Source organism: Triticum urartu, chromosome 2 (assembly GCF_003073215.2).
Source record: "Triticum urartu cultivar G1812 chromosome 2, Tu2.1, whole genome shotgun sequence".
Classification (NCBI taxonomy): Eukaryota; Viridiplantae; Streptophyta; class Magnoliopsida; order Poales; family Poaceae; genus Triticum; species Triticum urartu.
Window position 1 is genome coordinate 618,015,973 of NC_053023.1, and position 14,609 is coordinate 618,030,581.

Genomic DNA, 14,609 nt, shown 5'->3' on the forward strand with positions numbered 1-14,609 from the left:
CAGACCTACGGATCCATAGTTAGTAGCTAAATGGCTTCTTCTCTCTTTGATCTTCAATACAATGTTCTCCTGAATGTTCTTGGAGATCTATTTGATGTAATGACTTTCTGCGGTGTGTTTGTTCGGATCCGATGAATTGTGAGTTTATGATTAGATTATCCATGAAAATTATTTGAGTCTTTTGTGAACTCTTTTATGCATGATAGTTATAGCTTTGTATTTCTCTTTGATATATTGATTTGGTTTGGCCAAATAGATTGATTTTTCTTGCAATGGGAGAGGTGCATCGTGATGGGTTCGATCTTGCGGTGCTCAATCCCAGTGACAGAAAGGGACATAACACGTATTTTTGTCGTTCCCATTAAGGATAAAAAGATGAAGTTTATTCATACATGGGTTTACTTTGTCTACATCATGTCATCTTGCTTAAGGAGTTACTCCGTTCTTTATGAACTTAATACTCTAGATGCATGCTGGATAGCGATTGATGTGTGGAGTAATAGTAGTAGATGCATGGAGGAGTCAGTCTACTTGTCTCAGACGTGATGCCTTTATACATGATCATTGCCTTGGATGTCATCATGATTATTTGCTTTTCTATCAATTGCCCAGCACTAATTTGTTTACCCACCATATGCTATTTTCAAGAGAGAAGCCTCTAGTGAAAATTATGGCCCCCGGATCTACTTTTTATCATATATTTAAATCAAAAAATATCTTGCTGCAGTTTTTCTTTGTTTATTTTATTTTGTGTTTTAATTATCTATCTATCACTGCGAGATTTGATCCTTGCAATTAACCGCTGAGTGTTGGGTGCAAGTATTTTTTTATTTTGTGTGTAGGTACTGCTAACGAGGTGTTGCGTGGTTCTCCTACTGGATTGATAACCTTGGTTCTTAACTGAGGGAATTACTTATCTCTACTGTACCGCATCATCCTCTCCTCTTTGAGGAAATCCCAACGCAGCTCACAAGTAGCACAAATCATATAATCCTTTCATGCTTCTTCCATTGGTGTACATTCTGGTATGATAGCTAATTAACAAAGATTAAAGTTGGTCTTTTACTGACCTGGAATAAAGAAGCAAGTGCAGAACTTTCTTACTGAATGTGCAATTTGATAGAGAGGAAAAGTTCAACATTGTCAATACCCAGGTCTACTATGAACAAATTCCTCCTCCTAAACAAGCTTGGTCTAAGATCACAAAGGATGTTATTGAAGGATTGCCTAGAGGATCATGTAAAGATGCCATATTGGTCACCGTGGATAGATACATAAAATATGTTAATTTTGTGGTCCTACCCACCCCTACCCCATTCACACTGTTGCACAAGCATTCATTAAGGGTGTCTTCAAGTGACATCCCCCAACAAGCATCATCACTGATAGAGGTAGAATATTTACAAAATCAAAAGTAATATGTGGCAAGGAGTGCTCAGTGCTCATAGCCATGAACGTGCAACTCAAGCCCAGTACAAATTACCACCCACAGACAGATGGGCAACCAGAGAGGGTGAATCAAATGTTTGGAATTTACCTGAAGGGTATGTCTTCCCAAGAATTCCATAAATGGGCTGGCTAACAATCATTTGCAGAGTGGTTGTACAACACTTCCTGTCATACTTCTGCCTAAGGTATCCCCCTTTCAAACCCTATATGGATATGCCCCCGGCCAGTGAAGTAGTAGTGCCTAGGCCTACATATTATGATGCTAAAAACTTCTTCCAAGACAACCAACAAACTCCGAATAAACTGGAGCACGGTTTGAAGCAAGCTTAAGAGAGAATGAAAAAAATATCCTGACAAAAATATCCTGTTTTTTAAGCAAGATATTAAGATTCACCCGGTTTCCCATGTAGGTCGGCTCAGAAGACATCAAGGTTCACATGTTCTTCATAACCAACAACTGCCACTCATTGGAATCGATGAAAAAAAATAGAACTGAACCAATACAGATGATGAAAACAAGATCTCTACAAAGAAACAAAGTGTAGGTCATAGAATAGCTGATACAATGGCCTAACTTAGCTCTAGATGAAACTTCTTGGGAAGATGCCAACTTCATTAAAAAGATATTTTTGGATTTTTCTAAATGGACCATCAAAGAGTGGTTCCTTGATTGAACTACTCGGGGGCAAGTGTTGGCTTAGGGGAGATCATTGTCAGATTTCGAAACTGAATATGATCTTTATGGGCAGGGGGGTTATCCTGTTAAGCCAGATAAGATTCGAGGGCTCTTTATGAAGATTGAACGACCGAGATACATCCATGAGATCTTATGGCTATCGTTCATCATCTGGTAAAGGTTCGCTGCGTTTCACTTCAGGCTAATCATGTTTACTTTTAGTTAACTATAACTCCCCATCTGAGAGTTGTAAGCCACATAAGTTGAAGCTGTGAAATGAGAACATATCGAGAAATATTCCAAAACCTTAGTGTTTACTTTACTTGTTATTACGATTCCGTGGCCATGATAGCAAAAAATTTCAATTAATTAAGAGCACTCGACATCCGGAGTTGTTTTATCTGGTAAATCCCCCTCAGACTTGACAATAGGTTATATATAATTAACACAAGAAATGTACTTTCTAAGCAAATATGGACAAGATCAGTATACTTCTAAGTTTCTCCATATTTGCAATATCTAACTGGTTGTATTTGTATGATTCCATACTTGTTTCTTTTTCTAGCTCCCCCCTCCCGAGATTTCTTCCAAGCCCCGCCACTGCCGGCTCGAAGGTACCAGCTTTAAGAGCCCACCCGTGTGAAGCAAACTAGAGTAAGGCAATTTCGTGAACTAAGGTCGTGAGTTTCAGTCCCACTGTTACGGTTTCTCACCAGGTTCAGAGGTACCAACCAACCTGCAAATGCGAAATTTTCGAGAATAGAGATATTTTCACGAGAGCACTCGAGATTGATTACAAATTTGACAATAAACCGCCCATAGATTTAAGTGTAATGATCTTGTTTAATTTAATGTAGTAGCTGCATTTTTGGACTGAATGTAGAAATTGGCCCACTAAAAACCTATGAAAATTTTACTATTAGTGCCTATGTTGGCTTTTCTCAGTTTTTAGTGGTCATCATTGATGCAGTCCAATCATAGAGGGACCAAACCATGAAATGTTTGATAAAGCACTATGCACATAATCTTGACGTTAATCAACAAAAACCCAATAGATAGACACACTTTCTACGCGGCTTTCGTACTACTATCAAACCCAATAGATAGTACCATTGTTTTGTAGATGGTTGATGCGTGCCACATTTTTGTGCCATCGTATTAAAAACGCCAATGGTTTTAAATGAGTATAGACAATATAAATATCGTTCACTGTTGGAGCACCAACCAACCACTATTTTGCAAATCTTGGAGTAGCATAATTATTTGTCAAAAGTGGAAGCTGCCTGTATTCTGCGCCGGTATACAGGAAATCGTCATCAGTTTAAAGTGAATGGACGATATACATGCTGCTCCACCATAGTCACACCTTTTTTAGTGCATGCATACACACAAGTGTGTACTCCTCCAAGATTTGTATGAATGCAGCATATCTTTGTACACATGGGTACGATACGATACAACATATTTACCCGCAACAGAAAAAAAAAAGATACATCATATTTACAGTTGTAGGCCCGCGTGTCCACAGCACGAAAATGAAAAAAAAAAGGAGAGAAGAAAAGATATGCAGGGAGCGTCAGCATATCCGGCGCGGATCGAAGGAATTCAAAGGGCGCCCAAATCCAATTCGAACCTTTCCGCACTCGCGTTTCAAAAATGACGCCATTTATGATTTTCGCTCGGACCGGAGGGAAGGCATCGCGGCTGGCCCACCACGTGTCCCCCGGCGGCCACTAATCGCTCACCCACTTTACCTTAACCCACCCACAGGCCCCGAAGAGAAGAACGGAACCACCCCGTCGTCTCGTCGCCCACGCAGCACGACAATCACGACGACGCGGGGCGGTGGAAAACACAGAGACGACGAGACCGCTGCGCTGTTACCGGTAGCGTCACCCTTCTTTTCCGCCTCCGTTTCTTCCTTTTTTATAAAGAAGATTTTTATAAAGAGGATGAGTTCGAAGGCCAGGGTCTACACACACAGTAGAAAAAAAATGAGTAGGCGAGTCGACCGATACCGAGAAGATAGTAGCGAGGTGGAGACATAAAAATAAAGATAGAAACGGTTCGGGGGGAGCACCAAAGGCCAAAGAAAAGGAGCGGACGAGACGAAAAATTTGGAGTGCGGGAGGAGGGAAGCCGGAGGTGGAGTGAAATGCGAGAAAGGGGAGGGGCGTGAGGCGACACTGCTCGCATTTGTTGTGCCCACGGACTTTGGCAGCCATTCAATGCTCCACCAAACGCTCACCCCTTCTTCCCTTGCCTTCTCCGCCTCCGCTTCCCCCGACCCTCTCCCCTTCGCCTCAAACGCCAGCCCCGCCGCCGCCGCCGCCGCCGCCGCGACCACCCTTCGCCCCTCGGCCATGCCGTCCTACGCGCACCACCACAGCTCTCTGGTAAGGAGGGAGGGGGATTACGGGGGCGAGAGAGATAGAGATAGAGATAGATAGAGAGAGAATCTTTTGTTGATTTTTCTTTTTTGTTGTAAGTTTTTTTCGGAGTGGAAGGAAGGAAACGAGCGTTCTTTCTCTTTCTCTCAACTTGTGGTTCTTGGTTCCGGGAATTTATGATTTTCCTCTGTATGTTGGGGCGTGAAGGACGAGAGGATGGACGCCCTCAAGGGCAGTAGCCGCCAGGAGGAGACGCCCGACGAGGCCGCCGCCGCCGCCGAGGCGCCGGCGGCCTGGGGCTTCGCCGAGCGGGACGGCTTCTCCGTCGAGGACCTGCTGGACCTTGAGGAGTTTTGCGAGCCGGATAAGGACGGCGCCGACGAGCCCGAGGAGGCTCCGGCCGCCGACGTGAAGGAGGAGAAGTTGAACGACGGGCCCAACCAGCCCGTCGTGTCGTATGAGCTCGCCCCTCCGGCGCCGCCCGCGCCGGAGATTGTTGACCTGCCGGTGAGGTTTCAAGGCAACTTTGACCGCTTCTCGCGGCTTTTTCCAGGCTTTTGTCGTACGTGGTGAAATTAATTATTTCTTCCTGCCTTGCTGTGTGTTTCCGCAGGCGCATGACGTCGAGGAGGAGCTCGAGTGGGTGTCCCGTATCATGGACGACTCGCTCTCCGAGCTGCCCCCGCAGCCGGCGCCGCCCGCGTCGATGATGGCCTCGTTGGCGCCACGCCCGCCGCAGCACCGGCTACCCCAGCGACACCCGCTACCGCAGCGGCACCCGCAGGATGGAGCGTACCGCGCTCTGCCGTCCATGTCCGACCCTATGCGGACTCCGACCATATGCGCGCTGTCCACGGAGGCGCTGGTTCCGGTCAAGGCGAAGCGCAGCAAGCGCTCTCGGGCGTCGGGGTGGTCGCTCTCGGGCCCCGCGCCGGACTCCACCTCGTCCTCGTCGACCACCACCACCTCCTCCTGCTCCTCGTCGGCGTCCTTCTCGCCCTACTTCCTGCTGGACACGCCGCACTTCGGCGCCTCGGAGCTCATGGAGGAGTACAACATCCTGCCGCCGCCGGCCAAGAAGTCCAAGCACGGCAAGAGCAGCAAGCAGAAGGCCAAGAAGCGCGGGCGCAAGCCCAAGAACCTCCCCGCCCACCCGTCCAGCGCCACGGAGGCCACCCAGAGCGACCGGCGCTGCAGCCACTGCGGCGTGCAGAAGACCCCGCAGTGGCGCGCGGGGCCGGAGGGCGCCAAGACGCTGTGCAACGCGTGCGGCGTGCGCTACAAGTCCGGCCGGCTGCTCCCCGAGTACCGCCCGGCGTGCAGCCCGACGTACGTGAGCAGCGTCCACTCCAACTCCCACCGCAAGGTGCTCGAGATGAGGCGCAAGAAGGAGGACGGCCCGCTCACAGTCACCGCCCCCGCGCCCGCCGTGGCGTCGTTCTAGCTCGCTCGCTGGCTGGCTGGCTGGCCACTCCGTCCGCGGTGGCTGTACATTTTCCCGCCCGTATCAGTCTTTGTACTACCGTACTCGAACCCTTTTTCTTCCATTTCTCTGCTAGTATCATCATCATCATGATCATCACCCGAGTAGTACCGTTTGGAGATTAATTAGAGTCCAGCAGGTTTAGGTCATGTTAGGTTTTAGGAATTCGGCCCCTCCAACTCCATCACCTTCATTAGCTTGTTAGGGTACTAAGTACTGCTACAGCAGCAGCAGTGCAGCACTAGCGCAGAACTTTATTTCCAGCTTTGTCCCAAGGAGTTTTTCTATGAGCTAGCATGTGTTTGCTAGTGTAGTGTAAATCAATGGCGGTGCTTAGCTTTTACCATCATCAGGGTTGAAGAAACCAAGAACCTTTCCCTTTGGGGTGAAGGAAAAGAGGAGAGACGAGAAGAGAGCAACGCACCGGCGAACCAAGCGGGTGCCCGATGCGTGCACCCTTGGATACATCACATGGTGTTGTCACATGTAACAGCATGATGCATGCTTAGTTTTAGGAGCAGAGCAGACAGTTGAGGGCTTGGGACAGCGAGAGGTAGAAGTAGATGGATGCTGCAAGCAACCATGCTCCGCTGTCTGTTTCGTGTAGATGGAGTATTGTTCATGGATGGCCCTGCTAATTTTCTCTCTCAGTCCAATGAATCATGCAGCGGTGTGGCCCTTCGCGGTGTAACTGTTTGAAAAGACGAACCATTACTACTATGGCCAGGAGGCGCGCCTGTCTTTTTGGCTCGGTTATTATATCGGCTTCCGTGCTGGCTCTGTTCTTGTACTCCTACATAGCTTTGGACCTTTGGTGCAGCAGCTGCTGCTGCTGGTGCATGCACTGAGATGCTTCTCCCTCGTGATTCAGTACCGCCATGTCCCCACGCGATGGTTTGAAATTTCCACGGCGCGGCGAGATTTTTTCAGGCCGGCCGGCCGGCACTGTTGGTGACAGCAGCGATGCGTGGTGCACTCGGAGTGGGACCCCAGCGGCTCCAACTTATTTCCGACCTAACCAGAGGCCGTAATCGTAATGGGGCACTGACGTGGTGAGTGCGACCGGCGCCTTCCTCCGTCGCTGCCTTGCCTCGCTTTGCGCTGCACAACCCGGCTCCGGCTCCGGCGCCCACTTGGCCCGGCGGCCAGCGCCCCTGGCGCGCGGGCCCCACTTGCCCCCCACACTAACCTCATGTCGTCTTATCTTAAGCACGTACGCAATGGCTTTAGTTTCTGATGTTCCTTTCTTGCATTCTGATCCGTCTTCGTTTCTTCTCTCCTCCAGGGCTAAATCCATCTTTGGATTTCAGAGTACTTTCTTTGTGGTTAGCTCTGCCTGCTGCTCTGCTTAATTGCGCATCTATTGTCATGCCCTGTGGACACAGGACCGCAGCAGAGCCTGACAGTACTTGCATTAGTTTTGTTTAGAAGACGGTACTAGTTGCATAAGTATGGGGAGGTGCATGTGCTGTGAACTCCTGTTCATGGGCAGCCCGAGCCAAAAAAACCCAGCAACTGGGCCGGGCTTGGGCTCCACTTCTCCGCCCGAAGCATGGTTAGGAAGCCGGAAAAAGGCCCAAAGTGACAAAAAATATTTTAATTCAGAAATAGGCATATTTTTTTCTAATATCATCATAATGGTTATTTTAATTGAGTAACTGTACTGTCCTTGTGTTTTGGGCCAGGCCGAGCTCGGGTTTAGGATTTTCAGTTCCAAAAAAGCCCAAAATATGAACCGACCCAGAGGATGATCCAGTCTACTCCAAGGTAAGCCCCGAAAAATGGCAACCGATGTGTAGTGTGGACTCAAAAATTTCTTGGGAGGTTAGACTCAAAAATTAAACTGGGTGGAGTGTGGTGTGTCGAAAAAAAGGATTTTAGCCTTTTGACCTATATCATCAAACAACCAAAGAACATTTTCCGAGGACATGAATCCTACAAAGTGTAGATGCAGGGTCCAAATCATTTCTTAGCAAAGAGCTATTTCTCAATATTAAAATATGCTTTGAGCCACATGTTCCTCACATTATGACAGTTTGAACCAAATTTAAGTACAAATAAAAACAAATAAAAAAACAAATTTGAACTAATAAATAAAATATCCTCCCCGTTCTTACGTGTATTTCCTCTCTGTTAGGCATGAGGCATGATTTGGCTTATGTTTGTTGATATAGCCGTGAAATATATGTGAACTTTATCCCATGTGTTGTAATCTACAAGTTGGCTGCTAATTTTAAGTCCTTTGAGAATCAATTGTTGATAAATCAAGGATGTTGCGCACAACATGTGAAATAATTTTCTCAGTCTCATCATGTCCTGGAGAAAGGGAGCGGCATGCCCACATATGGTGTGATGTGTTGTCCTTGTTAGTTCTACATTAACCTATTATGTGGGTTTAATCTTTTAGGATAAGGATGTGACTTTAAGGGCTTCTTTGATTAAAAGGTTTCTCAAAAAGAATTTTGAAGGATTATAACCCTTAGGAGTTTTTCTACGTGGGTTGTTTGATCCATGTGATTGCAAACCATCAAAACTTTTTCTTTGGATTCACATGCACAAGATTTCATGGGAAATTTTTCATCCACTCCAAACTCTTGCAAAAGATGCAACATTTCTTCTGTGACGCAATCAAGCAAACTAAGAGCTCATTCGGGTGGCATTTTATTGTAGGATTACTATAGATTTTGACCCTCAATTTCTTTTATGTGAAACATTCATTTTCCATAATAGAAGACTATATTCCTTAGGATTGTGTTCATCTTGACCCGATACATGCATATTCTTAGCAGTAGGTGAGAGCTCATGAAAATTTTCTGGGTATTGGAGTGGGGAGGGCATCCTAATCCCTTACTCTTCCTATTTTTTTGATTTGAAAATCCTAGAAACTAAATAAGCTATAAAATAATGTAGGTTTCACATGCTCAAGACACTGCTATCCTATGTTTGCCATATTCGTGTGATTTTAGGGCATCTTTGGTTCTACGAGCTCTCAAAGGAATTTCGTAGGATTCCAAGAAAGATGAATTTATCATTTAGACTCTATTCGATGCAAGAAATATATTTGTCAATATCGTATGGATTGCTTTTTCTACAACACCGTTCCATAGGATTCCTATCACGATGTAGAACCCTTGTAGGAAAAGCAACTTTGTGATGCACCGGGATTCGACTAGGCTACATGGTCTTCATGAATTAGAGAAGAAAAGCGGAAGAATACAGAAGAACACAAGGAACACACGGGTATGCCTAAGGGAGCCTCACCCACTCAGTGCGCATCCATGAACAAACATCTTGATTACACAAGCTTGTGGATGGGAACTCAAAGCAACACACTCTTGCAACCAAATTACCTACTCATTTGGTATAATTGATTCAAATAATATCCAAAGGAAAGAGATGTGCAAGTGCAATGTAGGGTTTTCTTCTCCAAATATGAATATAGGGAGGTCTGGTAACATCTCGTAGAAAGGACTTGATATCCTTCACCGAATCGGTGGCCTTGAATACATCACTACAAAGCTTAACCCTAGGTCGAGGTACATCATATATAGGTTCTCACAAAGTGATTCTAGGGAAAGAGAAAAGGTGCATGGGCCGACCCAGATATGTGTGCACAAGCATGTTTGGACAGTCTGGGTTGGTATGCCCGAACAACCCAGATAATGAAACTCGCGTGAGCGTGAGACTTGGTGTTGACTATGGGATTCATTCGCTTCACGGCCAAACAGTTTGAATACGCCCAACCTTCAATTGGGTAGTTTGGGCACTATGTCAGACAACTCAACTCGTCGGGTCTCTGCGACATCTCTCTGGGGGGCGAACTATCTGAGTTATGGCCATGGCTATCCGACAAGCAGAACCTCATCCTTGGAAGCTCGGACCTCTCCTTCCTCTTCTAGATTTGGGTCTGCGTCTTGGCCGTCTTTCATTGCTTTTTTCGATCATTACCTCTATATCAGAGCACACGCAACATGTGCGCCATCAATAGTTGCTAGTTCTCATGCATGTCTAAAGTGAGCTCATAGTTCTCATGCATGTCTAAAGAGAGCTCATTTAGGAGTACAGTCACCTTGCCTTGTATTGCCTTGTCGCATTCGTGTGTCAATGATCCCATTTAAACTTGTGCAAATATCGGGCTGAGGCGGTAAAAGCCCGACCTGCTTTTCTCTAGCCAGAGCCCGGCCAGAAGTCTGACCTAAAATAATGAAAAAAGGAAGCCCAAGCCCAACCCAAATGGTAAGCCCACCCGATTGTTTTGGGCCGGGTTGTCATGGCGGGCTACCCATGCTCAAGTCTAGTCCCATTGGTGCTTCCCCGCTTGGTATGACGATGTTTGAGGAACCCAACGTATCACCTTGTCATCCACTCTAACCGCTATGCAAAATTTTCATGTTATTCCTATGGTGCAATCAAACAACTTCTTTTACTATTTTTTGCTGTTGTTATTCCAGTAGGACTCCAAATGTCACGCCCATTGTATAATTTTGTGTTTATTTCTTCCTATTCATATGTTTTTAAAACTATACAAAGGAAAGACGACCTAAAACCCTGCGAATGAAAGATGCCCTCTGGTAAGTTGCGATATCGTTGCTTCAAACTGCCACAATGCGACATATTTCGATTCAAAACGTATTTTCTCAATTTCCAACAACAAGATGATCCCACGTGCCGTGCACTTCAAAAGTGTGGCAATTCCACATCCCGTTAGACATGCGAACCCAAAAGGCTCTATTATTTGAACTTAACCTTAATTTTGTAAGCAAGAATGCATGATGAAATAACATGATTAGTAGCCTTTGCACCACACAAAGCCAGCACGTGCCTCCATTTCGTCACAGATGAACCCGTGAGTAGGAGGCTACGCATCGCTACAAATCCTACGAACGTGCACTTGTTCCAATTCATCCATCCACCACGGAAGTCTCGCCGTCCATCACTGCCGAGAAGACTCCCATACCGAAGATAAACATATCTACTCTACGCCTCGTATGTGCCGCGGTGCCGGTTATTCCAATCCAAATATCCAACGTAGTACCACTACAGAGCTGGTCTGCCCTAGCGCGCAGAGGGAGCTAAACAAAGCGCGGGTCGGTTTGTTACCGGAGCGCCCCGGGAATTTCGTCTCGAGCTTGTTTGGACGGAGCAGGAGAAGTCGCGCGGATAAGGCGACGACGGGTGGGAATCATGGCACCTGCACCGCACTGCGCACCGAATCCATCAGTCATCGATTCGCAAAATTTTCTAAGGAAAATAAATAAATCAGATAGACTCGTAGTAGTACGCACAGTCAGTCACGTGAGCCCGCCGCGTCGTCGCGGACGGTCTTGGGCATTCAAAACCCTTTGCGCTAAAGTTGTTCCCTCCTTGCAACGTACTCAATGAATGAGCGGTGGCCCGCCGCACGGCAGCACGGCCGCGTTTTGAGCAGCACTGCTTGTACGTACTCAAGTGTATTTTTGCCTATACGAAGGCGAGACAAGAAATAAAAAATAATGATCGGGCTATAATGCAAAAAATCGGTTTCTACAGATGCTCATAGGTATAAACAGTAAAGGAGAATAAATATAAAGAGAATTTTTGTGATAGCTGATTATATTTGATATAAATGTCAGTTTTTTAAGAAAAATATTTGAGAGCAGTGCGCAAAAAAAAAGGATGGGTCCAATTCATTCCTGACTGGTACTTACTCGTTTGGCACGAGGCCGGCATATCACTAACACTTAATTCTTTTTATGTGACAAATTGACAGGCTACATAGAGTAGTGTGATATTCCCTCCGTCCCAAAATAAATGACACAACTTTGTATTAAGTTTACAAAGTTAATATAAAGTTGAATTATTTGTTTTGAAACGAAGAAAGTAATATATTTGCAGCAATGACGACCGAAACTATGAAAGATTCGAGTTACCTGCAGAGTTCGTGGACTTTGTCTCTTATGCCAACCCCGCTCCTCAACAAAAGAGATACGAAAAGAGAAAGTGACCTTCTCAGCCCGAGCTCAAATGAGCTCGGATGAACAGTAAAATCGAAAACAGTTTGAAAAAAGAATCTGATTTTTTTGTGACAAACATTGACAAAAGTTCTAAGAGCTCGCAAAATTACATCATGAAATCAAATCTGTGGAAGTCATGGCAAAAAAAAAAGTGTACCAAAATGCGTTTCAATGTAGCATTTTCAGAGTATCAATTTTATTTATTTTTTTGCCACCACTTCCGCAAATGTGATTTCATGACAAAATTTTGCAAGCTCTTAGAACTTTTGTCAATGTTTTTCACAAAAAATTCAGATTTTTTAACTTGTTTTAATTATTTTTATTTTACTATTCACCCGAACTCATTTGAGCTCGGGCTGAGAAACTCCACGCCCTATGAAAAGAAAGATGACTTCTCAAGTTAGGTCGATGGACTCTGCTTAAGGGCCTCTTGATTCGCAGGATTTTAAAATAAAATAAACATAGGATTGAAATGCTATGGTCGTCTCAATCCTACAAAATTTAAACAAAGAATTATTTTAAAAAGGTTTGAGTGGATACTAGAAATCATATGTGAAATAGTACTTAGGAAAAAGTTCTATAGGATTCTATCTTATGAATCAAACAACCAACATAGCAAAAATTGATAAAGATCCCAATCCTTCAAAATCACTATGAAAATCCTTAAATCAAAGGAGCCCTAAGAGTTCCGGCCGGGCGGCCAGCGGATTCAGCGCGAATTCCCGATGGCTCTTATTCAAACATTTTTGGCAGTACTTTATCAATCCATCCCCATTCTCCACTGATTATACGGGACAAACATTTTTGCAGTAGTTTAACAATATTGGAGTGTAATATTTAAACTTTTTGAATTCAAAATATCGTTGCGTTTGAACATTTAAACTATTTTAGACTATATATACGGCTATTTGAACGTGCGGACTTAAATACTTTTTTTAAGGATTGGATGTATACGTGCAGCGTTGGATGCGTGACTTCCGCATCTGTGTCCATGGACGGATGCCAGAGCAAATTTGTTGTTCAGCATTGGAGATGCCCTTATTCAAACAGTTTTGCAATAGTTTATCTATCTATCCTCATTCTTCACTGATTATACGGGATACGCGTTTCTTTAATTTTGATGAGTGGGGAGCAATGATGCGTGTGGTGGAAGATTTCCTGAACAGCCTTTGGCTTCGCTTTTCATCTCGGCCGTCCAAGTGTTACTTATAGTATTCGGCTAGAACGGAAACCGAAAGTACAAGAGAACTAAACATCGAGCCCACAAAAGCCAGAAAAAGGCCCGATTAGCCTAGCCTGCAGTGCGCGTAGCAGTTGAATCGTACTGATCCGAGCATTGCGCCACCCATATAATTGTTGGCTCTGTGTAGTATTGCCCATTAAAAAAAAAATTGCCCACTACGCGGTCACATGGACGATAGACCGGAGGCTCAATTATGCACGTCACACCAACGCGAAGTTGTTCAAAAATGCTATCGCATTATGCACAGCCAGCTCGTCCAAGCTCCAAACTGCCGGAGTCGTCAGCTGGCCAAACACAACAGCACCGCTGAACTGAGGTCAACTCCAGCGCGCGACCCCATCCCGTCCGGTCCCGTCCAATTGGGACAAAACGGACAGATCCCATGGCCCAACACGCGACACTTTGAACCCATCTTGTCCATTTGGTGTCTGGCCCGATCCATTTCAAGCGCAAACATGCGTCCGGTTTGGGTCTAGACGGACAGCAAACGGGCGCGTCGCTGGTCCGCATCGGGGCCGCGTGGCAAGCGACCACATACCTCCCGTTGTCCAACATAAATGCGCACACGCGGTCGGCCCCAGCTGTCATCCGCCTAGGCGCACGATAGGCGTCGTTCTTAAATGGAAAGCCGTGGACCGGTCGCAATCCACGCTCCCACTCCAGTCGCGCGGCATCCTCGAAACCTGACATCCAAATCCTAGCTCCCCCTTCCCCTTCCTCGAGCTCGCGGGCCACCAATATCCATGGGGTGGTGGAACACCGGCCGCAAAGGGGCGAACAACCACGAGGCTGGCTCGTCCTCAGGCCGCCGCCTCCACGGCGTCAAAGATGAGCCCGCATCACCCCCATGGAGGGCTCCCGCACCTCCCGCATTCACCATCGCCCCTACGGCTACCGGCGAGCGCGACCGGCACTACATCCACGTGGATGTTTGTCGTCGTTATTGGGAGATGAGGAGCCGCTCCTCTGGAGCAACGTTCATCTCCCCAATAACTGGTATCTGTCCGTGGACCGGGTGCCGATCCCGCCGGTCCCGACGAGCGATCGTGTGCGCCGCGAGGAGATCGAACGTCGCCGTCGCCTCCTGCCAGACGACCTCTACTACGACCCCAGGTACGCCGTCGACTCCAGCCTCTGGGGCACTTGGTTGTGGGACGAGCACGACCCGCGACGCACGTCCTTCTTTGCCGGCACCTCATTGGGGCCGCTGATACGTCTCAAACGTATCTACTTTTCCAAACACTTTTGCCCTTGTTTTGGACTCTAACTTGCATGATTTGAATGGAACTAACCCGGACTGACGCTGTTTTCAGCAGAATTACCATGGTGTTATTTATGTGCAGGAGCAATCGTTTTCGGAATGACCTGAAACTTC

The 14,609-nt window shown here is 46.3% G+C and overlaps 1 protein-coding gene across 1 annotated transcript; it reads left to right on the plus strand.

The window, feature by feature from the left end:
* The first annotated feature begins 4,195 nt into the window (after nt 1-4,195).
* LOC125539214 (GATA transcription factor 5-like) lies at nt 4,196-6,344 on the plus strand. The gene is made up of 3 exons (XM_048702593.1): nt 4,196-4,521; nt 4,723-5,022; nt 5,129-6,344. The coding sequence occupies exons 1-3, from the start codon at nt 4,354-4,356 to the stop codon at nt 5,957-5,959; spliced, it is 1,299 nt and encodes a 432-aa protein (XP_048558550.1). The 5' UTR covers nt 4,196-4,353; the 3' UTR covers nt 5,960-6,344.
* Nucleotides 6,345-14,609: the final 8,265 nt, after the last annotated feature.